Source organism: Ctenopharyngodon idella, chromosome 9 (assembly GCF_019924925.1).
Source record: "Ctenopharyngodon idella isolate HZGC_01 chromosome 9, HZGC01, whole genome shotgun sequence".
Taxonomy (NCBI): Eukaryota; Metazoa; Chordata; class Actinopteri; order Cypriniformes; family Xenocyprididae; genus Ctenopharyngodon; species Ctenopharyngodon idella.
In genome coordinates this window covers 3,927,950-3,955,666 of record NC_067228.1, presented here as the reverse complement: position 1 = coordinate 3,955,666, position 27,717 = coordinate 3,927,950, and the positions used below count along the sequence as shown (strand labels likewise).

Sequence of the window (27,717 nt, the reverse complement as noted above, 5' to 3'; positions counted from 1 at the left end):
TAATAATATTTCACATTATTACTGTTTTTTCTGTATTTTTGATCAAATAAATGCAGCCTTGATGAGCAGAAGAGACTTTCAAAAACATTAAATAATAGTAATGTTTCCAAAATACTGTGATTCCCCCTTCCATATGTAAAGCGCTTTGAGTACCAGAAAAGCGCTATATAAATGTAAGGAAAGGATTTATATATATATATATATATATATTAATGTTTTCAAAAGAAGTCTCTTCTGCTCACCAAGGCTTCATTTATTTGATCCAAAATACAGTAAAAACAGTAATATTGTGAAATATTTTTACAATTTAAAATAACTGCTGTCTATTTGAATATATGTTAAAATGTAATTTATTCCTGTGATCAAAGCTGAATTTTCAGCATCATTACTCCAGTCCTCAGTGTCACATGATCCTTCAGAAATCATTCTAATATGATGATTTGCTGCTCAAGAAACATTTCTTATTATTAGCAGTTATGAAAACAATTTTTTTTTCAGGATTATTTGATAAATAGAAAGTTCAAAAGAACAGAATTTATCGTTTTTGGAAAAGAAATTAATACTTTTATTCAGCAAGGATGCATTAAATTGATCAAAAGTGACAGTATAGATATTTATAATGTTACAAAAGCTTTATATTTCAGATAAATGCTGTTCTTTTGAACTTACTATTCATCAAATAATCCTGAAAAAAATTGTACACAACTGTTTTCAACATTGATAATAACAATAAATGTTTCTTGAGCAACAAATCAGCATATTAGAACTGATTTTCAATTATAACTCTTTAAGAAAGACTTTTTTAAATCCTTGTGGGAGAAATGAATGGAAAAAACACTTCCGGAACTAATGCTGCTGACAATGTGGACAGGTACTCTTGCACACTACTGAGTCGCTGCAGGTGTACAGCATTACAGATCCGTCGTTTATGAGGTTCCGTGAGCATTAGAAGGCAGCTGTCTATGTAGGCAGTAGGCAGTAGACAGCAAGGCAGCTTACTAGGTTTTGGTACGGAGCAAATGAGCTGCACTGTTCGTCAATAATAGGCTCTGTAATCATTCTCATATAAACAAAAATGTATTTTTATATAAAAAAAAAAAATAAAATACTGTAAAATATTCATGGCCTATAAGAAATATTTATGGCATGTAATTTTTTTCCAATTGGCAGCTGTGGCAACAGGTTAGTTCTGGACCCTGTGTGTGTGTGTGTGTGTGTGTGTGTGTGTGTGTGTGTGTGTGTGTGTGTGTGTGTGTGTGTGTGTGTGTCAGTGGTTCCGCCATTCAAGTGAAGACCCAGAGCTGGTATTTGTCAGCTGGATTGCAGGGCACTAGAGAGGGGTTCTCGTGACGAGCGCTCAGGCACTGTTTTGAGCCCTTGTTATAGAACAGCTGATCCTGCAAAGGGAATAAAATAACAGAGCAGGATCTATCAGCACTACTGTACAGCCAAATCACAAAACCAAACATTAGCAAGCTTAAATTAGCATTAGACAGGAAGCCATGCACTTAAACTAAGCTCTTTTCTGTTGTTGTCTTTATTCATGAATATATACTTTGGGTTGAGTCTGCTAAAAAAAAGTTTTGCACAGGTGAGACGCCTATGTAGGCAGTATTTTAAGGCATTATAGGTGTGCTTCAGTCCAAAAGGCCAAATTTGGCATATATATTAGTGCTGTCAAAATTAGCATGCGATTAATTTTTTCAGTTTAATAGCATTAAAAATATTAACGCAGCATCCGTTTTTCAGTCATAATTTGACTAGCGTTACATCATATGATCACGCTCTTATTCACGCGAATGCTTTTAAACCATTCACGCACCACAAGACAAACGAAAACGCACTGTCTGTGAATGTCGTGTCATGTGACACACACACACGACGCACAGAAAGACGCGCCAGTATCGAGTTCTCTTTCACGCAATAACATACAGAATTATGCCAAAATGCCTATTTGTCGAGTATCCTCATAAGAGCAGTGTTAAATGAGTTAAATAACGTCTTAAATTAACTTAAAGAGAATTGAGAAAATGAGATGTGCGTCAGATCCACGTCATGTTCGGCAGCGGCAGCTCTTAAAGTGACAGCAGCCTAATAAACCAGTTGCTGTGATATCTGTCATTAAAGGGTTAGTTCACCCAAAAATGAAAATTCTGTCATTAAATACTCACCCTCATGTTGTTCTACACCTGTAAGACCTTCGTTCATCTTCGAAACACAAAATTAAGATATTTTTGATGAAATCCGATGAGGCCTGCATTGCCAGCAAGTTAATTTCCTTTGTCAATGCCCAGACAGCTACTAAAGACGTATTTAAAACAGTTCATGTGACTACAGTGGTTCAACCTTAATGTTATGAAGCCACAAGAATACTTTTTGTGCACCAAAAAAAATAAATAAATAAAAAAATAAAAAATAACGACTTTATTCAACAATATCTAGTGATGGGCGATTTCAAAACACTGCTTCATGAAGCTTCGAATCTTTATGATTCTTTTGTTTCGAATCAGTGGTTCAGAGCACCAAAGTCACGTGATTTCAGTAAACGAGGCTTCGTTACGTCTTAAGTGTTTCGAAATGACATTGGTTCACATGACTTTGGCAGTTTGATACACGCTCCAAACCACTGATTCGAAACAAAAGATTCGTAAAGCTTCGAAGCTTCATGAAGCAGTGTTTTGAAATCACCCATCACTAGATATTGTTGAATAAAGTCCTTATTTTGTTTTTTGGCGCACAAAAAAGTATTCTCGTCGCTTCATAACATTAAGGTTGAACCACTGTAGTCACATGAACTGTTTTAAAGATGTTTTTAGTACCTTTCTGGACATTGAAAAAGGAAATTATCTTGCTGTCAATGGAGGCCTCACTGAGCATCGGATTTTATCAAAAATATCTTAATTTGTATTCCGAAGATGAACGAAGGTCTTACGGGTGTGGAACGACATGAGGGCGAGTAATTAATGACAGAAATTTCATTTTTGGGTGAACTAACCCTTTAATGTTAATTTAAAGAACAAAGATAACAGAGAAAATTGTAGCTTTAATAAGAATTAATCTATATTTAATTTATAATTTATGCAGTGAAGACTGTAAAGAGTTTGATAACTTTATTCAATTTCTGTAGGCTATATATAATATAATATAATATAATATAATATAATAATATAATAAGACCACAAGTAAATAAGACATTTATTATAATGGGTATAAGTTAAGACTGTTTTAAGTTCACTTAAATTAAAAGTTGTTTTTTAAAGCCTAATATATGTTCAAATTGATCGCTTTTAGTTATAATATAATGTTGATGTCTATAATTAATGTTTTTTTTTTTAAATTTTGATTTAATAGCGACATCAGTTGCAGTATTAGTGTCAGTAATACTGGCCTTCATTCATAAAATGATGCCATTAAACAAATATTTAAAATATACTGTCTTTAAGTTGTTTCTACATTCATTTGGAGAGTAACTGTGAAATTATTATATAAAAATATTAAAACTCCAATGTTTTTAATTGCGATGGATTACAGAAAAAAATGTGATTAGTTAATTTTTTTATTGATTATATTACAGCACTAATATATATATATATATATATATATATATATATATATATATATACATACACCCACACACACTGTATATATTGTCACATGATGGTTTGGATGCTCCTATAGAAAGCAGCTAAGTAGAAAGCATTAGGTTTTGCAACAAAGCCACACATATTGCAAATCAATGTTTGAGTTTTGATGAAAATGAGCATTAACAAGCACAACAGGAGATGACAAGTCTCTAAAGACAATGTTGGCTTCAGAGAAGGGCGAGTTGAGGAACACAGCACAGCCTCGGGCAGTTTTGGAGTTGAGTTTAAAGATCAGAGGCTTGTGAAGAAGAGAGAAAGAGTGTGTGTGAGAAACAAGAGCTCCAGCGTGGCCTTTAAAACGTTGTTTTACCTCTCTGAGCTCCCATCTCTGCTGAGGTCCAGTGATGGTGTTGTGACCTTTATACTGGCACTCCTCTAATTTGACGACTCCATCGGTCCCGTGCAAACAGAGCTCCTTCTGAATGTTGTGCCTGATCTCGTGATGGGTCGAGTACTCAAAATACTGTACAATCAGAGGAGAGAAATGACCTTCACCACAGAGAAAACATTTCATTAAACAGATAAAGATGTTTGCCTGGAAACTCTTGAGAGGTTCTGGAAAACATATCAAGGGAACTAATTAAAATTATATTTGCGATGCACCTAGAACAAATCTCTCTCAAATATCATTCATGCTTGCGTTCAAAAACAGTGACGCGCAACTTTTGATGACCGATTGGCAAGCGACATTTGAGATCTCTGGTGCAGGAGTGAATTACAACATACATTTTGGTCTGTTCGTTTCAAAAAGCCATCGTATGACTTCAGAACTTGGAATATAGTACATGAATTGTATACACTATTTTTATGGTATTTTAACTATTCCTTTAAATAAAATAAATAAAAAAAATAAAATAAAATGCATCAAAAGAACATTTACCTGATTTAAAATATTATATAATATGATACAGTGCTTGAATTGTATGGACTATTTTTATAGTTTTTTTTTTTTTTTTTACTAAACCTTTAAGGAAAATAAAATAAAAATATATGTCTCAAAGGCACCGTCATCTGATTTAAATTATTATAATATAATATAATATAATTAATATAGTGATTGAATTGTATGGACTACTTTTATAGTTTTTTTTTTACTGTTCCTTTAAGGAAAAATAAAATAAAATAAAATAAAATAAATAATAAAATAAAATAAAATAAAAAATAAAATAAAATAAAAGCACCTTCATCTGATTAAAATTATTATTATATAATAAAATATAGTGACTGAATTGTATGGACTATTTTATAGGGTTTTTTTTTTACTCTTCCTTTAAAGGAAATATAATAAATTCCTCAAAATATAATATAATATAATATAATATAATATAATATAATATAATATAATATAATATAATATAATATTTGAATTGTATGAACAATTTTTATAATTTATTAACTCTTCCTTTAAGGAAAATAAAATAAAATAAAAAATAGCTGAAAAGCAAAAGCAAATTATTATTATTATATTATATAATATAGTGACTGAATTGTATGGATTTTATGTTTTTGAAAAGAAAAGAACTTTCACCTGATTTAAATTATTAGAATTTTTTGGTAATTTCTTATAACCATTTAAAAACGAAGTGGTTCATATGTCATTCTTTCAATTCACTTGATTCATTTACAGGACAAACGGTTCCTGCTCCAATTACCTGGTTTCCTCCCATCCCGTGGCAGGGGTACATAATGAGAGGTTTCCCTCCTTCATTACTCTCTCCCGCGTCCAAACAGGCCTCCTTCCCGGCGTTCTTTATCTGGAGGGAGACAGAGGGAGGGCTGAAGGAGGAAATGGAACGGATTGTGGTGTTGTAACATGAAAGCTGTTAAAACAAGGCTTTACAGAGCGGCTTTCTCCGAGATCCGCTGCATGGAGGGAAACCGCAGTGGCCAGACACAACACCAGAGAGGGAGATGAATAAAGAGAGCGAAAGAGGGGAGTCCCAGCCACTGTACACACACACTCACCGCGCCAAACTGCAGCGGATTGAGATCGGGCATGAAGACCTCCGGATAGACGTTCTTCAAATACCAGGAAAAGCTCTTACACTGTAGCTTTTCCCGGAGATCTACACGCTTGGAGACGTCTCCAAAAGAGCGCTGTGGAGAGAGCGAGAGAAAGAGAGAGATGGTAGCTTCATTACAGAAACTGCCTTTGAATCTCATATTAAAGCTGCCCACAGGCTGTCTGAGGCTCCACTTTAAAGCTGTCTGTCTACAGCTATGAACCAGCAGCAGGTCTTGGCTACACGTTGGGAATGTTGAGGGATTTCTGTGGTTTAGGTAGCAGAAGACCAGCTCGATGAAAGCCTGGCAAAAGGCCTTTAGTCTTGTAGCTCTTAACTCAAGAGCAATGCCAGCAAACAAATGAAGGAAATTTATTTGTGTAACACAACTAAAGGGTGGCAGGTTAATTATTTATGTAAATAAAATAAAAGTATTAATACAATTTTAAAATATAATAAATTATGAAATAAACAAATAAACAAATTTTAGGCTAATTCAATAAAATATTTTATTTTTAATAATTCAATTAGTCAAAAATAAAAATAATGCAAATTATTAAAACAAGTGAATTGATTTTTTAAATAATCTATTTTTAAAATAATTAAAAATAGTTTTACTTATTATTTAAATGTATTTATAGTTGTATCATTTTGTTATTATTTATTTTGTTCATTAACTTTTTGCCTTTATTTGAAAAAAAAAAATTATATATATATATATATATATATATATATATACACACACAATTATTAATTTAAAACAAAGAAAATGACATTTAAAATGAAATAAATATATCATTTATATTTATTTTTAAATTTCATTTTCTTTTTTAATGTTTTAAATTATTTAAACTTTTATTACTATTTTCATTAGTATAATTATTTATGTTCATTTAATTATTTAATTTATATATATATATATATATATATATATATTTTTTTTTTTTAATGTTTTAAATTTTTAAAACTTGTATTATTACTATTTTTATTAGTACAATTATTTATGTACATTTAATATATATATTTATTGTACATTTATTTATTTATTATTATTATTATTTTTCATTAGCCTTTATTTGAAGTGTCAGTAGAGAAAGACTGGAGAGGGGGAACAGAACTTGGAGAGCTCTTCAAATGTTGGGAGCAACACACTACCCTTGGTGCCGTACAGTAGCTCCAACTAAACCTTTACAGTATCTTACTGTAACTGTTACAATAATGAGGAACTGGGAATGTTGGGAGTTGTACCTCTTTGGCAATTTGAGCGGCCTGCTGGTTCCTCCGGTAGAAGATCTCTTTAAAGTCGTCCATCCACACCTCAGCCAGACGCACCTGGTTGCGAGCGATCACCTGCGTGCCTTTGGGGAAGGTGTGCGGACTCTTCGTGCGAAACACATGACCAACGACTGAACAGGGGATGATTTCTAGCTGCCCGCCGCACTGCCACACCTGAAGGACGAGAGAAGGAGGTCAAGAACTGCGTGTGAATTAATATGAGAGGAAAAAGAAGAGCTTTATTCATCCAATAGACAGACATTAGGAAACTTCATGGCAAAATTTTTAAATAAAGACAATGTTGTTTAACCAGTTTCCCAATCCTTCCTTTTGACAGTCACTGATTTAAACTTTAAAGTTGGAAAGTGATTCATTTTCATGAATTGATTCAAAATTATGACTCAATGATTCATTTGCAGTACCACTTAAATGTTCACAAAACTCCCTACAATTGTAAGTTAATGTAAATTCAAGTTACATACACACTTCTTTTACTTAAAACAGTTAATATGGTAATTTCTCAAATAACTACCAAGCAGAACTTAAATATAATTTTCTTGCTGTGAATCTCTAAAAGTGTTTGATCCATTACATTGCAAATGCTGAAGTCAGTCTTGCTTTATTCAAAGTTGACTTCAAATTTTTCTTTGACATTCAAAAGTTTGGTGTTGGCAAGAATTATTATGTTTTTGGCAGAAGTCTCTTTTGCTCTCCACGGCTGCATTTATTTGAACAAAAATACAGTAAAAACTGTAATATTATGAAAATTTCTTATTAATGTTGAACACAGTTGTGCTGCTTAATATTTTTGTGGAAACTCTGATAAAAAATTTTTCAGGAATTTTGATGAATAGAAACAGCATTTGTTTGAAACAGAAATCTTTTATAACATTATAATTGTCTTTAATGTCATTTTTGATCAATTTAATGTGTCCTTTCTGAATAAAACTATTAATTTCGTAACTTTCCAACGGTTGTATACATGTGCAAAGAACAACCTAAAGATGTTCATAAACCACAGGACTGTGTAAAATTAATTTTGACTCACCCTGAAGGACATTTCAATATTTTCTCCTCCCCAAATCTCCATCTGCTCATCATAGCTTCCTACATGGTAGAAGTAATCTCTGGAAATGGAGAACAATCCCCCTGCGAACGTTGGCGTCCTGCGAGGACAAATGCGATTAGTGTAACTGTTTCTCTGCCTTGAATGTTTTTCATTAGACAGAAAATGAATGAAATGCGTGTTTTGTGTGTGTGTGGATAATAAAAGCATTTAATGGAAAACAAACAATGCGTTTCTGAGTATTATCAAATCTATTTACTTTCTCAGTCAAGCATTTAAGGAATAGTCATGTTGTTCCAAACCTATTTATTTTCCACTTAACACAAAAAGAAAACAATATATTTTAAAATATATTCAAATAGAAAACAGTTCTTTTAAATTGTAATATTTCAGAATATTACTTCATTTTATCAAATGAATGCAGCCTTGGTGAGCATAAGAGACTTCTTTCAAAAACCTTTTAAGTCTTACGGCTTTGGAAAGTCATGGCATGAGTAAATAGTGTTCATTTATATTGTAAAGCCGAGCGTTTTCTTACTTAATTGGGTATGTTTCATCTTTGCGTCTCCGTTTCTCATGATCCGGCAGGGTTTCCCAGCCAAAGGACAGGCCCCAGTCGAAATTCCCCCGGTTGTGGTGCTGTCCGTACGGTGAGGGTTTCATGAACTCAAATGTGTTCAGGTCAATGGTGGTGATGTCAGGACTCACTACTGCGGTGGAGTTCTCCGCTATCCTGGCCAGCAGCGGCTCAAGCCATCCGTGGAAACATTCACCTAAACAAACAAGGCATGATAAAGCTGAAGTGTTTTGAGAAGTCTCAGAAATCGAAGAGGACTTATTCTGCTGTTTTACCATTTCAAATTTCTTTAGTGTGTAATGTTTCTGAACTCCCTGAAACGCCTCCATTGTAGTCTCAAGTTTTCTTCCAGGAACGAACACATCACAGTATCCCTCATTTACATAATTCCCGCCCAAGGAATATGCAAAATAAATGGGGCGGAGCTTGGTTGAGTTAGTTAGTAGAGCGCTAAAACTTGCGGTTATGGTAAGGGGCGTGACATTTCACAAACACACATTCGAAGCGGTTGACCAATCACAACACACTGGTCCAGCCGACCAATCAGAGCACATTGTGCTTTTCAGAAGGAGGGGCTTCAACGACATAACTCACTGATAACTACAATAGTACGATGCATCGCTAGTGATTCAACTAGTCATGTTTCCCGAAACCATATTGTCGCAAAATTTTTGTTCAACCACGTTGGTTAATGACGTCACGCAGGTGAAGGAGTATTAACTTCTTAAAAAGGGGACATATCATGAAAATCTGACTTATTTCCGTGTTTAAGTGCTATAATCGGGTCCTTGGTGCATCTATCAATTCGGAAAACGTGAAAAAGGACAACCCAGTAACTGTTTTGGCAAGACTTTCTCTGCAAGCATGTGAAAAAATGAGCCGGTCAGATTTCGCTCCCCTAGTGACGTAGTACGGTCAACTTATTATAATATTAACGCCCCTTAATCTGCACGTTTCCACCTACAGTGCCGCCATTTTGTTTTCGCAAGCGAAAACAGTGTACCAATTCTAACGCCATGGCAAAAGTTCTAGCAAATCATGCTAACTGTTCTGTCGCTAACTGTTCTGACTATTTAGAGTCTCGTTAGCTTGGATAGCCTGCAAGTTGACACTGGCAAGCTCGATTGCTAAAAAAGGAGTGTTTCTGTTCGAGCGATATTTTGGAAAAAATATTAGACCATTCATAGCATTTGATAGCAATCATAAATGTTAGCCTGGTGTGTATGGCTCTGTTTGGCAAACAGGTACGCAATGTATAGTGGGCGTCCATACGGGTTTTGCACAAAAGATTAACATGACGGCACATGCTAGTCGATGAGTTGAATCAACTCCACAGCAACTACATAAATGTATCCACTAACCATTCAGAAACATCCAGTTTCATTCTAAAAGTTGTAACTTCTTCCTGAGTCTCTCCATCAGTGTCGACTCCAGTTTGAACAATGTAATTTTGTCATTTTGGCTGCATGAGATTCTCCAGCTTTGTTGTTGTTGAGCAACTGAAGCACGAGTTGTTAAAGCTCCGCCCTCTTCTGGAAAAGGGGCCGGGAGCAGCAGCTCATTTGCATTTAAAGGGAAGTTAACACCTCGACAGGAGCGTCTTCCGATGAGAAGGGTTGAAGAAAATCAGCATGCAAGTTCACTGCAGTCATCTAAAGAAGTAGAAAGCCAAATTGGGGTGACTATTTCCGTGACACAATAGGGCGTACACTGCAGAGGAATGGCATGCATGGGTGCCGTCCATGAAAGAAGCCTTTCCTAAAGCCCAGGCACAAAAAAGCCCGCCTAGAGTTTGCCAGGGCCCATGCTGACAAAGATGAAGACTACTGGGACTCTATACTCTGGAGTGATGAGACCAAGATAAATGTTTTTAGAACTGATGGCTTCAAAACTGTATGGCGTCGCAAAGATGAGGAATACAAAGAAAAAAGCATGGTGCCTACAGTGAAACATGGTGGTGTCAGTGTCCTTATGTGGGGCTGCATGAGTGCTGCTGGTGTCGGGGAGCTGCATTTCATTGATGGCATCATGAATTCACAGATGTACTGCTCTATACTGAAAGAGAAGATGCTACCATCACTCCGTGCACTTTTCCAACATGACAATGATCCTAAACACACATCTAAGGCCACTGTTGGATTTCTGAAGAAGAACAGGGTGAAAGTGATTCATTGGATCCTGATCTGAACCCAATTGAACACCTATGGGGAATTCTGAAGAGACAAGTTGAGCATCAATCTCCATCCAGCATCCAGTCTCTAAAAGAGGTCATTCTTGAAGAATGGAAAAAGATAGACGTTGCAAAATGTCGCCAACTTGTTCATTCCATGCCTAGAAGACTTGGTGCTGTCATTAAAAATCATGGAGGCCATACAAAGTACTAGATGTAGTAGTTTTTGTTGTGGGTTTACTCATTTTTGCATCACTCTAATTTGAGTAAAACTGAAAAATGTGCAATAAAAAGTTATATTATTAACCTTACTTTCATGTTATAAATTAAACAGTTGTTATATTAAACTTAGTCTTGTCAACATTTTGGAAAGTGGAAATTGTTTTTGTGTTCATTGAGATATTGTTTAAAATGTTATATATATATATATATATATACATATTGTATATAGTATGAGATACTGTATTTGCATACTGTATATATATATATATATATATATATATATATATATATAGCCTATTTACAGGCCAACAAGGCTTGGCAAACGATATTAGGCCTATATGTGTACGTGTTTGTCAGATTACATGTAACAAGTTGTGTCTGTGTCGACCCACACTTGAGAGCATCAGCTCTGCTTGTTTGCGTCCCAACGCTAATTTGCGTTGCTTTTTTTAGATTGCGTTGGTCATTATGTAAATGATCGTGACTGCGTCTGTATTCTTTAATTTGCACGTCAGCAGTAGATCGAGTGCAAAACTTGCCACTCCCATCGGCGCATTTGTGGAATTGCGCTCTCACGCTAATTTGCCCCGTTTAGTAAATCTGGCCCATAGATTGTAGTGAATGTCAGCTTGCTTATTTTGCCGAAGATAAGGGTTTATTAAGTTCACGTCACGCACAAAAGAAACTATGCTTCTAACTACAGGTCGAGAGCGGTCGTTCCAACCACACAACTTTGCGATGCTGTTTGCGAATGTTTGTTGGAACTGTTGTTTCGGGAAACAGACTCGTTTGACTATGCTGATGGAACTTGCGACCGTAGTTGGCTAACAATGCTTTTGGAAAACACACTCCAGAGCGTTACTGACAGACTGGGAAGAGGGTGCTGCAACAATGTCAAATATGTGAAAAATAATGTGCTTTTTGAACATTCAAGCATGAAAACCTATTCTAGTATGCCCCAAAAACAAAATCAAGACTTTGTAAAAGGGCATAATATGGCATCTTTAAGCGTGTACACTCGCATAGAGTACGTTCCTATCCTTAGGCTAAACCATCCCCTCTAACTCTCGTTTACTTGAATGTGTTTACTTACAAACACTCAGATGAATAAACACAGCCGAGATGAATAAATAAGACTGTGTTCGAAATCAATTTTAGCAATTTTTTGCATTCTGCCGACCGTATCCCAGTCAACCACACCAGCAGAGGACACAAACACGGCCTAAATAAAATCATGAATGTTTAACAAGCCTAAACTCAGACGGAATTAAAAAGCATCAGATTCTTTCCAGTGCAGAGCAGCTCTAACTGACCACAGGCTTCTTATAAAGAGTGTGTTTTTATTAAGAGACAAACCCTATTAATGTGAATCCAGCACACTTGAGTGGGAGTGATTTGCTCTTTAAAATGGCAAGTCGCTCATATGACTCAGTGATCTCACATGTCAGAGTTTGGCTACTCACAGTGGGCATCCAAGAAGGTGAGAGTGTCGCCTGTCGCCACGGAGGCCCCGAGGAGCCGGGCGGTGATCAGGCCCTTTCGCTCTTGCTGGCGGACCACGTGAACGATGTGCAGCTGTTTCAGATACTCGTCCAGTTCGTCCTTTAGTCGATCTGTGAGAAAAACAGAAATGTCAAAACAATGCGTGTTTGTGCAGTTTACAAGAACAATCAATAATTGTTAGACTTTCTTTACGCAAAATTCTCCTTTCACGGAGAAGGGGATCACAGAATGCATTGCAACAAGCTCAGTACAAAACGCATCCAGATGGAAGATGAAATGAGAGAAATTTCTATTATACATATTTAATATTTTGGGGGTCGCTAATTTTTTTTTTTTTTGGAAAGAAAAACATACTTTTATTCAGCAAGGATGAATTAAATTGATCAAAATATATATTTTATATCAAATAAATGTTGTTCTTTATTTTCTATTCATCAAAGAATCCTGAAAAAAGTGTCACGGTTCAACATTAATAATAATCAGAAATGTTTCTTGAGCAGCAAATCATTATATTAGAATGATTTCTGAAGGATCATGTGACACTGAGGACTGGAGTAATGATGCTGAAAATTCAGCTTTGCATCACAGGAATAAATTACATTTTAAAATATATTCATATTAAAAAAAAGTTTTTTTGAATTACAATAATATTTCATAATATTACAGATTTTTCTGTATTTTTGATCAAATAAATGAAGCCTTGGTGAGCATAAGAGACTTCTTTCAAAAACATTAAAAAATCTTACAGAACCCAAACTTTTGAATGGTAGTGTATATTTAATATTTGTGTGTGTGTGTGCTATTATGGTATTTCTATGCTTACTGCATATCAAGCATATGTTTCTTCGGTTTGGATGCTCCCTTAGAAGGCAGCTGTCTATGTAGTCAGTTTTTGGAACAGAATTCAGAGGCGTTTTATTTATATCATGTCAGTAAGTGCTCTTTCAACTTCAAAATGTGACATTTAAGATGGTGTATGGTTAAACGTCTAACATTTTGCTTTCAAACTGACTCAGTATTCTGTCAGTATATGTTTTGGATTCAGTATGCAGGGATAAAAGATATAATAATACCTTTTTACCAAAAGAGCAGGACAAAGCTCAAGCCGTACCTTTAATCTAGTAGATATGGGTGTGTACGTATTCATTAAGCATAAATATCTCCTTTCATAAGTCTGCAGTTCCCAGAAGCCCTCAGGGCCAAGCCACTGACCAGCACTTTGGTATAATATTATATATTATACAGAACTGAGGAGTAACTAGCTAAAAATAGTGATGAATACAGTGCCACTTCTGCACAACTTACAGCACTAAACTGAATTGAAATTGGTTTCGAAATCGGACTAAAAGACATTATTTTTGCATTTCTTTTTGGTGACACTAACATACCCCAAAACCACCACAACAGACCAGCCTAACCACCTTAGTCTTTTTTATTGTCAGCAGGGAGGGTTGCTTGACCATTTAACTACTTTAAATTATGAGTTGCTTGAGAAGCTGCAGTTTAAGACTAGCTTTCCCAGCTCACACATTATGATTTATGATATAACATAATATGTATTATCCTCTTCAGAATCATTTAAGAGTAAGGGCGTAAAACACAGGCCTGCTGAAACCAGCTGAAATGATTCACAGCAGCGCAGCGGGATGTCCTATAGGTTTTGGCTGCTTCTGAGGGCGGGGGTCTACACACAGAAGACTGGTCTTTCTCAGCGGAAGCTGGAAGTGCTTGAGAAAGGGAGACGGAGGGTGTAATTAAAAGAAGAGGGAGCGTAAAAGAATTGTTGAAAGCCAATTCCCTGGCTTTCATTTCTCACATTGGAGGGCTGCCAAGAGAGAAAGTTCAGTCCCTGCGTGATTCAACCAGGGCAACAGATAGGTGAGATCTAGTGCAGTGCTTCTCAATCCAAAAATGTTTAGCAGGTCTGTTTTGAGCAGGGTAAAATCAATGCTAAAATCAAATAATCAAATGCAACTAACCATATACACTACCATTCAATTAGTCTGGGGTCAGTATGATTTTTTTGTTTTTGTTTTAAATAATCAGTATTTTTATTTAGGGCTGCACCATATATCGTTTTAGCATTGATATCGCGATGTGCGCATCTGTGATAGTCACATCTAAGGATGTGCGATGTGAAGTATAGGGGTCGTAGTTGAAAGTTTATCATTTGCATGTGTTTTTAAGTCCTGTCAGTTTAAATATTGAGCGCAAGAAGACTCGAGCGTTGTTTTCTGTGTGCGCTTGTTTCCGCTGCTGAATAAAGAATAAAAAAGGTAATTGCAACTTTTTATCTCACAATTCTAACTTTTTCTCAGAATTGCGTAATATAAACTCAAAATTGCAAGTTATAAAGTCAGAATTGTGAGATATAAACTCGCAATTGTGAGAAAAAAGTCAGAATTGCAAGTTTATATCTTTATATTATTTCTCACAAATGTGTTTATATCTTGCAATTCTGACTTTATCTCTCGCCAATGAGAGTTTATATCTCACAGTTCTGAGAAAAGAAGTCAGAATTGTGAGATTTAAACTCGCAATTGCGAGAAAAAGTCAGAATTGTGAGAATTATTACACAATTGTGACTTTATTTCTTGCAATTGTGAGTTTATTACTCGCAGTTGTAAGTGAAGAAGTCAAAACTGCGAGATGTAAACTTGCAATTGTGAGAAAAAAAGTCAGAATTGTGAAATAAAAAGTCGCAATTATCTTTTTTTATTTTTTATTCAGTGGCGGAAATAAGCTTCCATATGAACGGACAAGTGCGTGCAAAATTAAGTCGGTTATGTGTTGTAAACAATTGAGAAAGATGCGTGTCATTATATTGCATTCGTATTCGTGCATTCGCCTTAAAGTGACAGCAGCCTAATATACCCAAAGATGATTGTGTCACCAATGCTAATCAAACAACAAAGGAGAAAGAGAAAATCACATTTGTAGCGTTAGCAAAGATAAATTGTATTAATTAATTAATTATATTAATTATAATTTATACAGTGAAGACTATGCAGTGTTATCTTACATTTTATTATTCAATGTCTGTACCTGAATACAGTTAGATTTACCTGAAAAACAAAGCACTGCTTATTCCATTTGTATATCTCAAATATTGTATACCTCAATCATCCTAGAATGATTCATTCTTTAGAAATAGAGCTATTCAAATCATCTGGTGAAATTTTCATATCGCAATATATATCGCAATGTCAGTTTTATTCATTAAGGATGCAATAAATTGATCAAAAGTGTCAGTAAAGACATTTATAATGTTACAAAAGATATCTATTTTGAATAAATACTTTCTGTACATGAAAGAATCCTATCACGGTTTCCATAAAAATGATGTTTTCAACAATGATAATAATAATAATAAGAAGAAATGTTTCTTGAGCAGCAAATCAGCATATTAGAATGATTTCGGAAGGATCATGTGACACTTCAGATAAATTCAGCCATGGTGAGCAGAAGAGACTTCTTTTGAAAACATTAAAAAAATCTTACCGACCCCAAACTTTTGAACAGTAGTGTAATTGTGCATATTTAGGAAAGCAAAATAGGCTCATCAACATTTAAAATGGAAGATAAAATTGCTTCGTTTGTCTTTTGTTGTTGCCATTGAAATTTTGTGCCTAATCAAACTCTATGGTACTTCGGTGCAAATTCATCTATCATTGAGTCAAAGTTAGTCAGATGTCATTAACAGGTTGCCCTCATCCTCAAAAACCAAGAACAAAACTACACAATGCGAAAGAGACTAGACTACATTAAAGGATTAGTTCACTTTCAAATGAAAATTAGCCCAAGCTTTACTCACCCTCAAGCAATTCTAGGTGTATATGACTTTCTTCTTTCTGATGAACACAATCGGAAAAATATTAATAAATATCCCAAGCTTTATTATGGCAGTAAGCGATAACCAACGAGTATGAGCTGAAGAAAGTGCTTCCATCCACATCCATCCATCACAAACATATTCCACACGGCTCCGGGGGTTAATAAAGGCCTTCTGAAGCGAAGCAATGCGTTTGTGTAAGAAAAATATCCATATTTAACAAGTTATGTAGTAAAATATCGAGCTTCTGGACCGCCTTCTGTATTCAGCTTACGAAAAAGGCTGAATACAGCTGAATACGATCTCTGATTGTGTTCATCAGAAAGAAGAAAGTCATATACACCTAGAATATCTTGAGGGTGAGTAAATCTTGGGCTAATTTTCATTTGAAAGTGAACTAATCCTTTAAACACGAGCCACAGCGAGGATAAACCCTGTGTGTTTTAGTTGCTGAGAACATGAATCCATTGAAATTCATTTAGATTAGAAGAATCATTTTGCATACTGCCGAAATGTATGCAGCAACAAATTTCAAGGTTTGATTTTAAAGACATTTCTGGTTTACCAAGCGATTTTGTTGCTGTGTCGAGTTGCCACTAATGTCAAATTTGGCTCCTGAAGTAAATCCAGTTGGGAACCACTGCTCTAATGCTCATTTTCCTCTTTGCGTTTCTTCCCTCTCGTCCGCCTGTCACAGATCTGGATTTTAGGAGTCCACTGATAGCCCCCTGTACCTCAGACCCCCTTCACCAGCTGAGCAAAACTCCTCTGAGAACATTCCCAAACAGCTCTGTTTCCCGTAGTAACCTGTTTCACGAGCGGCCAGGTGTCAGCAGGCCTACAAGAATTCTGTAAAACGGGTTGCTTGAGTGAAACCGGACGCCCATTAAAAGACACGGACGGTCTCGTGGGGGCACAGGCTTGAGGTGAGTTACCGTCAGAGCTGGCGTCATCGACGAGGATGATTTCTTTGAGGAGTAGAGCAGGGGAGGTGTGCAGGACGCTGTAGACGGTCCGCAGTAACGTGCTCCACGCCTCGTTGTGGAACACGATGATCACGCTTGTGGTCGGCAGGGGTGGACAGCGTCTGAATGTCTGTTCGATGCATCTACGAGAGGAAAAGAAAAGGGAAAGAGGGAACATTTTACTCAATAGGACATCGAGTCAACACTGTTTGGCATTACTTTTCCTAAAGACTAAAACTAAAGCCTTTTCGTTACAATTTTTTGTTACTTGAAATAAAACAAATATTAAAATAAAGTATTGAAACATATTTCAGCTAACATTTCTCATTTTCATTTAGTTTAACTTAAAATAACAAAAACTGAAATAAAAAATTAATAATCACTACATATTAGAGCTGCACGATTCTGGATAAAATGAGAATCACGATTTTTTGGTTTCAAATAGAGATCACGATTCTCACACGATTCTGAATATAAAACTAAACAAAATATCGTAATTTAATAGAGCTTCTGACAAAATGTTAATTGCTGGAGTCTAATTGCTGGAAAAATGTTTAATTAATTTGAATGGATTATTTAAAAATGGTTTTGAATGAATTCAACGAATCTTTTGAATGAATGATTCAATGACAAATACATTTACTTGTCGTCACCTAGTGGCTTAAGATGCAAATTGATACAACCGTTATTTGAAACGCCAAGTTGGTGGTTTGCACTATTTTGATCACTGTCGTAGACATCAGTGTTTATATCCTAACTTTAAACTTTTATCTCAGTACTTTTGTGATAATTTTAATATTTGTAACAGAAATAACTACTGTGTGGTTCAAAACTGCTCTCTCTGGCTCAGCGCGGCAGCACGAACACAGATTTGAATGTTCCGGTATCGTTGTTATTAATAAATAAGATCACGTGGGTGTTTGAATCTAGATCCCGATCTTTTTACGATTAATCGTGCAGCTCTACTACATATTGTAGACATTTTCTTTTTTTTTTTAAATGACAAATGCAACAAAATGACTACAAATCTAACTTAATTAAAATAAAAATATATGCAAAAATAAAAACAAATTCAAAATATGAATAAAACTATAATAGCATCTCAAGTATACTAAAATAACACTCAGATTATAGCAAAACAAGCATTAGAATTGGAAAGTTTGACTCATTTCTGTGAATCAGATTAAACTGCCAGTTTCAATGAATCAATTCAACACTGATTTAGCATTTCATTTTCATTATCTCTCAGAAATTTTCTGAAGTTTTGGCATATATTTTTTTATTAAAGGATTAGTTCACTTTCAAATAAAATTTTCCTGATAATTTACTCACCCCCATGTCATCCAAGATGTCCATGTCTTTTTTCTTCAGTCGAAAAGAAATGAAGGTTTTTGATGCAAACATTCCAGGATTATTCTCCTTATAGTGGACTTCAATGGACTCCAAACGGTTGAAGGTCCAAATGTCAGTTTCAGTGCAGCTTCAAAGGGCTTTAAACGATACCAGACGAGGAATAAGGGTCTTATCTAGCGAAACGATCTGTCATTTTCGAAGAAAAATGCAAATGTATATGCTTTATATAAACAAATGATCGCCTTTCAAGTGCTTCCGCCAAAACCATACTTTCGTATTCTTCAAAAAGCTTACGCTGTATGTCTTACATCTTCCCTATTCTACTTATGGAAAAAATGGAACTGGTGCAGAAACTGACATTTAGACCTTCAACCATTTGGAGGCCATTAAAGTAAGGAGAATAATCCTGGAATGTTTTCATCAAAAACCTTAATTTCTTTTTGACTGAAGAAAGAAAGACATGAACATCTTGGATGACTTGGGGGTGAGTAAATTATCAGGAAATTTTTATTTGAAAGTGAACTATTCCTTTAAAACATTTTAAGATATTTCATTTCTGGAAATAACTTGGACACAGTCACCTCTGATAACAAATGACTAAAAATTGTCATGTAGAAACATGCATTTCCCTATTCCCTGTTTGGTTGAACTGATGATGTCTCTGACTGAAAATAATAATAATAATAATAATAATAATCACCCTTCTAAGCCTTTTTAGAGTAAATGCACAAATATCAAGACATAATTGTTTTGGCTGTCATTTTGCAGACAATTAATTATGTGAAACTGTAAAACAATAAGCAATAGGAACTCCAGGCTTGGTTGTGTGTATATCACTCCACTAAAGCAATAAGGGCAAGAACAAACGTGTTTAATTAGAGAAAAACGCTCATCTTTGTCTCAGTCTGTAATTAGTCACAATATCTGCGTAGACATGTTTAAATAACGCGTCTGAGGAGAAAAGCTAGTCTGTAGTTTCACAGAGCCACTGATTATCCAGACAGATAAATAAATTCCGTTCTAGATTGCAAACAAACATTCTTATGTAAAGTATTTTGAAAAATGTCAAGCAAGGAAACACTATGAAAAGAAAAATAAGAACTATTTTAGATTCTGCATAAAAAGCAAATAATATTAAAAGCAAAACTGCCAGATAAACACTAAAAGTTAGTGGTTAGATATTATTAAAAATGTTTTAAATGAGAAAAATGCTTAATATCAGACTTATGGACCTCACTGTATATGCAATGGAAATATATAATTTCAGTTTACAAGGTGGTCTTCGTGTTATTTTTTGTTGGTTCTGGATTGAGTTTTGATAGCCAGCGCTCCATAACCCACATCAGAAGATGATTCAGCAAAAAAAAAAAAAAAAAAAAAGGCAAATCACACTTTTGAATTTCAGTTTTACAAGAGTTTCAGCATGACTATTTTCAGATATATTATTCACATTTACAATATTCAAGATTCCCACACTTTTTGACAGATGAATCTCCACTTCTACATGACTGTTCCAATTGGTCATGATTAGGGGAGAGTGGGGTAAGATGAGCCAGTGGGTAAGTTGATCCACCCCCTGTTTCTTGGCAACCGTACCCTTTTATTGCCATGTGCCGATATATTTTGGAACTACCCACTACTTCTGCCAGACTGTGAAAAGGAGAAGCACATGGGAGGAGTGGAAGGCGCCAGTTTACTTTAAAAACAGTTTTTGGCTTGTCAAGGTAAAATTTTAGCATAACAGATGTAATGGCTGTTTCATCAAAGCAAATTTGTCCAGGTCTAAAAATATTTATGAATCATATTGGTGATTTAACAACGTATAAAACCATGCAAAACATTTAACTAAATATTATCCTGAACTGGTAAGCTAGATTGTTTTTCCCAAAATGGCAGCTATGGGGCAAAGTGAGCCAAATGCTGTGGGGTAAATTGAGCCAGTGCTTACCCCACCATAAGGCACTGAATTTACAGTGTAAGTTAAATCTCTGAAGTATAAACTGCTATAATTTCAATGTAATATTATGCAGCTGGGTTATTTTTTTTCCTTTTTTTTGAGTTTATTTTATAGGAACAGTGTATAAGTCCACCAAATCCTTCTCTGATATGAACCAGAAGATGTTTCATCACATATATCTATCCACCAGTAGTCCCTAATGGCCTAACATGGTCAACATTGCAGAAAAACTACCAGACCAGGAACATTTTGACTAAAATATTTATTAGTTTCAGTAACATTTATTCATTCTAATTCAGGTTTTATTTAATTTGACTCAAATTCTCTGTTTAGTCTATTTATGGGAAGGTTACATGGTTTTATGTTGTTTAAGGTAGCTTTAAGAAAAGAAATATAAATATTTGCAAACAGATATCTGATTATTAAATTAGTTTTCAAAAGAGGTAATCTTTTAAAAGAGGGTATCTTCAAAATTTCACATGGGTTTGATTCAGATTCAATTAGATGGTCAGTTTACACCCACCTACTGACTCGGCTCAACTTACCCCTAACCTGGGGCAAATTGAGCCACATGAACACTTTTTTTATAAGAGGCCATATTTTTAGAGTCCTTTGTCATAGAACTATTCTGATCATTTAAAATGATAGGAAACATCTTGAAATTACTTTAAATACTTTCATTGTACTTCTGCCTCATTTTCCCTTATCGTGAGAACTACATAAGTAAAAAATGGCTCATCTTACCGCACTCTCCCCTACTGTAGGATTATTTAAAAAAATATATATATATATTTCATAGAGACTACATTCACAGGGCCTCTTTTATGAAACATGAACAAAGTTCTGAGTAAATCAAAATTCCATTCTTACATTAATACTTTAATTGACCCTTCGTCTTGAGTTTGATTGACAACCAATCTAACCAATCATAACACCGAATCCGCCATTTTGTCTGACAAAGCAGTCAGGACTCAGGAGTTAGAAGATTAACCTCGGTGGACTTGAACTTGAAAAAAGGTGTGTATTTACGTCTTTCCGCGTTTGAAACAACCTTCCTTCTCATGTTCATTCATGTTTATTTGATGCTATAAATTAACTAGTTAGGAAGAGATGATCGGTTCACAAGCCGCTTGATCTGAGCGATCTGATACAGCGATCTGTCACGACACATTAAAGAGCCACAAAACGGTTTTTATTGTTCGAATTTCTTAAAAAAATTACACAGTTTGAAAGATGGGACTTTGTTTAATATCATAAGTAACCTCCTCTGTCTTGTCTGTCGACATGTTGTCAGTGTCCTCTTCGCAATGTATTTTTCACTCTGTGGCGTGACAGCGCCATGGCTTATCGGACAAAGCAACAGTAACTAAGGGGTTGAATGGTTGTGGTTTGTTATTGGTTGATCTCATGTGATTGACAGGTTGGTTGTCCCGCCCTAGCACCAGTAAACACTTCATCAGAGAAGAGATGTTGCTGCAAGAGGGAGGGGAAGTTATTTTGATTAAAGATTACGAGAGCGCATGAATTTTAAAAAATGATGCCCACAGACAAATCTTTTATAATAAATTTTGAAGAATGTCGGAAACAAAACTTTTTATTTATTTGTTTAGTTAACAGGGACATTGCACATTAATAAAACACTTCTGTAAATGCACCAGAATTAGCTGAAAGCTATTTTTCATCTGTAGTCCCTGGACAGAATGTTACAAGTCACCCTAGAAATAAATATGTGGTTAAAATACATACTAGTAATTTAAACAAATACATAACACTACATCAAAACCATCTATAAATATAACCACTCAATAAAATAGAAACAAATACGAAACAATAGCAGGACAGCCAGCAGGTGTAAATTCTAATGTTGACAAAGCTGATTATTAATAAACCATTTCTTTACCTGAACTATAAATAATTGATATGTGTCTAGTTCTCTTATAGTTGCTGGAATAGCGTTCCATTGTCATGCAGCTTTAACAGAGAAAGCAGACTGACTAAAATTACTCTGCTTGAGTGGTATAATACAAGCTCCTCTTAACGCACCTCTTGCGGAGCGATAAGCAGCTGTTCTGATGAGAGGGGGATAAGTTAAACCATAGATAATCTTATACATCAGGCATATATTTGCATTCCCAACTCAGCAAATTATATTTTTTTAATATTGAACAATGATGAAAATACTATGGAAGTAAATGGGGCCCATCAACTTTTTGGTTTCCGACATTTTTCAAAATATCATCTTTTGTGTTCAGCAGAAGAAAGAAACTCATACAGGTTTTGAACAGCTTGAGGGTGAGTAAATGATGACAGAATTTTCATTTTTGAGTGAACTATCCCTTTAAGATGTCTGATGTGTGGAAGCTTGTTTTAGCCACTAAATAAAAAATAAAAAGATAATTTTTATCTCACAATTGACCCTTCACCAGGAGTTTGATTGACAGACGATCTAACCAATCATAACGCAGAATCCGCCGTTATGTCCGACAAAGCAGTCAGGGGAGTTAGTAGATTAACATTGGTGGACTTGAACTTGAAAAATAATGTGTACTGACGTCCTTCTGTGGATGAAACAACATTCCTTCTGATGTTCATTCATGTTTATTTGATGCTATAAATGAACTAGTAGGAAGAGATGATCGGTTCACGACCCGCTACAGTAATCTGTCAAGACACATTAAAGAGCCACAAAATGGTATTTATTGTTTAAATTTCTTTAAAAATTACAAAATTTGAAATTTGAGACCTTGTTTAATATCATAAGTAACCTGCTCTGTCTTGTCTGTCGACTTGTTGTCAGTGTCCTCTTTGCTCCGCGATGTATTTTTCACTGCGTGAGAACATGATGTGTGGCGTGTGGCTTGTTGGACATAGCAACAGTAACTAAAGGGGGCGGGTCTTTGCGAACGGTCAATTCTGACTTTTTAATCTCGCAATTCTGACTTTTTATCTTGCAATTCTGACTTCTTTCTCAGAAATGTGAGATATAAACTCTAAATTGCGAGACAAAGTCAAAATTGCGATTTAAAAACTCACAATTGCGCTTTATAAACTCGCAATGCTGACTTTTTTTCTTGCAATTGCGAGATAAATTTACAGTTCAGACTTCTTTTCTCAGATTTGTGAGATATAAACTCGCAATGGAGAGAAAAAAGTCAGAACTGCGAGTCATAAACTAACAATTACGCATTTTAAACTCTAAAAACATTTTTCTCGCAATTGCAAGATATAAACTCGCAATTCTTTTTCTCTCACAATTCTGACTTTTTTCTCGTAATTCTGACTTTTTTCCTGCAATTCTGACTTTTTTTTTTGCGATTCTGACTTCTTTCTCATAATTCTGACTTTTTTCTCGCAATTGTTAAGATATAAACTCGCAATTCTGACTTTTTTCCTCACAATTCTGACTTTTTCTCTCGCAATTCTGACTTCTTTCTCGTAATTCTGACCTTTTTCTCGCAATTGTTAGATATAAACTAGCAATGGCAAGTTATAAAGTCCAATTCTGAGGACAAAGACTTTTTTCTCACAATTGTGAGTTTATATCATGCAATTCTGAAAAAAAAAAGTCAGAATTGCGAGATAAAAAGTCACAATTATACCTTTTTTATTTTTTATTCAGTGGCGGAAACAAGCTTCCATGCTGATGAGGTGTCAGAAGGTGCACAAAGCAAACAGGTGGTACGTACTCTGGAGGTCTCGTATCAGGGCCGAGGTCTCTGCTCAGTGAGATCCGATCACTGGCGTACAAGTTAAAGCAGTGCTTCTCCTCTCCTCTCTCCTTTTCTTTTTGCTCTGATGAGCCCAGGTTGTCAGTGTGAAAAGCCTTCCCAGAAGCCCCTGGGGCGCTGGGGTTTTGTGGTGGCCTTTCTAGGACCGGTCGGAGTTCAGCGGCCGTGTAGTACCCGGACAGACAGGCTGGACTGCCCTCGCTTTCCTGCTGCCTCACTGGAGCTTTGATCTGCATCTTTGGCATAGCGTCCCGGAAGTTATTCACCGCCCCTATCACCATCCCAAGAACACCATCCCGTTTCTCCACAATCCCTTTGAGCCAGGGTTCGTCCTGGGGGTTCTGACTGACCACCTCTCGCTGCATCAGAAACAGGAAAGTCACGAACACCAGCGCCACGATGGCGAGCTTCCATGGGTGCAGTCGTCTGCGCAGCAGCCTGCGGAAGAATGTCATTCTTTTGAGGCGAAGCCGGCTTTCAGAGTGTGGGAAACAAAGCTTCACCTGGCACACTCTCTGTGCGTAACATCACCGCCCGTCCAACCTGTGAACGGGAGAGAAAGCTGTAAGTACTGCGAACAAGTTAAACACTACTGACAACTAGCTTGAGAACGGAAAACTCCAGTTCTGAACATCCAACATAAATGTTTTCTTTGATATTTAAGCTCCTTTTAGGTGGCTGGGAAACCATTCTTCACATGAGAGGTAATTTTGTGAATTTAATTACTTTAACAACACTGACTTGGAGTGAAACTTTCCAAATGATAATTGAGACTTTTAACCAATGGAAAAGTATTAATCATATTACAAACATTAATCATGTTAATCATATTACAAACATCAGACTTGACATTTCTGTCTAAAAATCAATTTTTTAATAATCATAATCAAATGTTTGCCCAACCTTCTGGGTAGTTTTATTTAACACAACTATTGTTTAAATATTACTGTATTGTTGCTTAAAATGAACCCAAAGTATGTTGGAAACTAACATTTATTAATATGTTCAATAAATTAACATTTATTAATAAGTTTAAAGAATAATAATTAAACAATAAACATGTATTAAATAGCTTGTTAATAAATGTTCACCTTTTGATTATTATTGTTGCCTCTAGTAATTGTGTGTCTGATTTTTAATAAATTTAACCTATTTTGGGTTCATTTTAAGCCAACCATATAGTAATTTTTAAACAATAGTTGAGTTAAATAAAACTACCCAGCATGTTGGGCAAACATTTAACCCTGGGTTAAAACAACCCATTCGCTGGGTTTGTCTATTTTCAACCCAACTTGGGTTGTTTTTAACCCAGCATTTTTTAGAGTGAATCCTAGAAGGCATGATAAGATTCCCGCCTTATAATGTGTAAGCCAAAATAGTGTGAATCAAAAATTAGATGCATATTTTTTTTACTAAAAAACTTTTTTTTGTCAATGAAAATACATTTTAATGATCACTTACATGATGTGGGAGTGTTGTCACAGCAATTTGGAGAAAAGCAAATGGCACTTTGCTATTTACTTTCCTTCTAAATATAAACATGAATATGATATTTAACATTACATGAAATGGAAAATGAGGGGAAAATCCATAAGTTCACATTATCAAGACATGTTAAGTGAGGTATTCCTGGGATGTCTGATAAAAAAAGTCAATTTAATGTGACACATGTTGCTTTATGGATGTCATTTAAGTAATTTTAGGGTTATAGCACAATAACACCATCTGTCCAAACTGTAAATCAGTGTTCAGTTCTCACGCGCAATCATGTAAATAAACGTTATAAAGCAGACAGAGACAGTAAAGAAACTGAAAGACATACCGCTTAAAATTCATGTCAGTTCATATCCAAAAGAGTTTTGAACTTCAACAGCGACTGTCCCAAAGCAGACTTGCTGACCACCGCGATGTCAAAGTGGAGCAACCCCAGCCGGACTTCCGCGTCGTTGGATCCAGGTGCTAGTCTTTCAGGTAAAGGGGCGGGGCTTGCGTAACGTGTGCGTAAACGCCACATGTACCCTTATTCTGTTAGGGTGAGCAACGTCAACATTTAAACATTTAAAAAATGTTGCTATTCCACTTATAGAGTTGATTATTTTATTAGGGGAACATTTAAATGAACCAAAATAATTATAGCTTTACATGTTTGTTGTCTCTCTTTAAAAAGATTCAAGAGCGCTATAACAGAATTTCTTTATTTTGAGCTTGTCCATCCAGACCTTTTAGCTTAATGAAAAGAATGATTTATAAAAAGAAAAATCTACTTTTTGTACTTTTTCTAACTGGATTGTCACGGACACGCGCTCCGCTGGGTCGTTGCTAAGTAGACAAGGAGCAGGAACGCGTTCTAGACGCGTCAAATCACGAAGAAAGAAACTTCTTTTCTTTTTAAAATAATTTCTTTCAGTAATTTTCTGGACGCAATCGGTGTTGCCTTTAGGGAGTGTTTAAGCCGCCCTAATTAGTCAGACCCATAATAATACACACCCTGCATTACCGCATCATTTATGCTACCTAACTCATCCACAACCGAACTGGCATCAACTATTTCCATGTTTCAAAATAGGTGGTGCGGTTCATGCAGAGTAACTTGGACAAAAACGTCGCGCGACATCACTGATGGGTGACATTCGACTACACGACAATGATAAACTCACTTAGACATATTACCACAATAAATCACCCCTATTTAATATATGGTAGATGTAGAAAACACTCACCAGACATGCTCAGCCTGAGGATTTTAATCACCGTGTCCCCATGCACATGGACTTCATAAAGAGCTTCTGTGTTTGCAGAGCAAAGAAAAGAAACCGGACGCGAACCGGACAAGAGAAGAATACCAGAGAGGCTCAGAGTGTTCATCTGTAGGATACTAGAAATTTAACTTCCCACTGTGTCTTTTCGTGTCGAATCTCGTTAGTGAGAATGACTGACTCTTGCTGGAGGTTGACATATGAACTGCTCCTGATGATATCTCAAAGTTTATTATTTGACATCAGGGCTGATGTGGATTTATTGCACAACTGAAATTCTTTACCGTAACTCTATCAAGCTAAAAGTTTATTCTGTAAATCTTGCAAAAACCCACATCTAAGAGACTATATTTGGCCAATTCGAGGAAATTGATCCCTGTCTATATATGAGTATTTAAATAGTAATATAACAAGGAAATTATATATATATATATATATATATATATATATATATATATATATATATATATATATATAATGTTGTCATACATGTATTTAAAAAACAAACAAAGAAAACAAAACTGATGTATATTCACTGCCCGGCCAATAATTAATAAATAAATAAATAAATAGAAATTAAAAAAAGTCGCTTTTTGGATTTAAATACTACGGAGCCCCTAAAGTGACATGGTGGTGGAAAAAAATTTGGGACGGGTGGAAAAAATA

At 35.4% G+C, this 27,717-nt stretch overlaps 1 protein-coding gene across 3 annotated transcripts; it reads right to left on the bottom strand.

Moving 5' to 3' along the window:
• Nucleotides 1-1,199: 1,199 nt before the first annotated feature.
• On the bottom strand, nt 1,200-27,250 carry galnt3 (UDP-N-acetyl-alpha-D-galactosamine:polypeptide N-acetylgalactosaminyltransferase 3 (GalNAc-T3)). Of its 3 annotated transcripts, XM_051905157.1 has the most exons (13): nt 27,016-27,249; nt 26,118-26,320; nt 25,757-25,823; nt 24,254-24,838; nt 17,228-17,400; nt 12,421-12,570; nt 8,527-8,761; nt 7,971-8,088; nt 6,896-7,096; nt 5,610-5,741; nt 5,297-5,398; nt 3,955-4,107; nt 1,200-1,397 (listed from the first exon to the last, which is right to left on the bottom strand). In XM_051905157.1, exons 4-13 carry the CDS (start codon nt 24,748-24,750, stop codon nt 1,284-1,286), a joined length of 1,875 nt encoding a protein of 624 aa, XP_051761117.1. In that variant the 5' UTR covers nt 24,751-24,838; nt 25,757-25,823; nt 26,118-26,320; nt 27,016-27,249; the 3' UTR covers nt 1,200-1,283. The 3 variants fall into 3 exon arrangements, with proteins under 3 accessions (XP_051761117.1, XP_051761116.1, XP_051761118.1); XM_051905156.1 differs by lacking the exon at nt 25,757-25,823; XM_051905158.1 differs by lacking the exons at nt 25,757-25,823; nt 26,118-26,320 and having other exon boundaries at nt 27,016-27,250.
• Between the last annotated feature and the right edge of the window lie 467 nt (nt 27,251-27,717).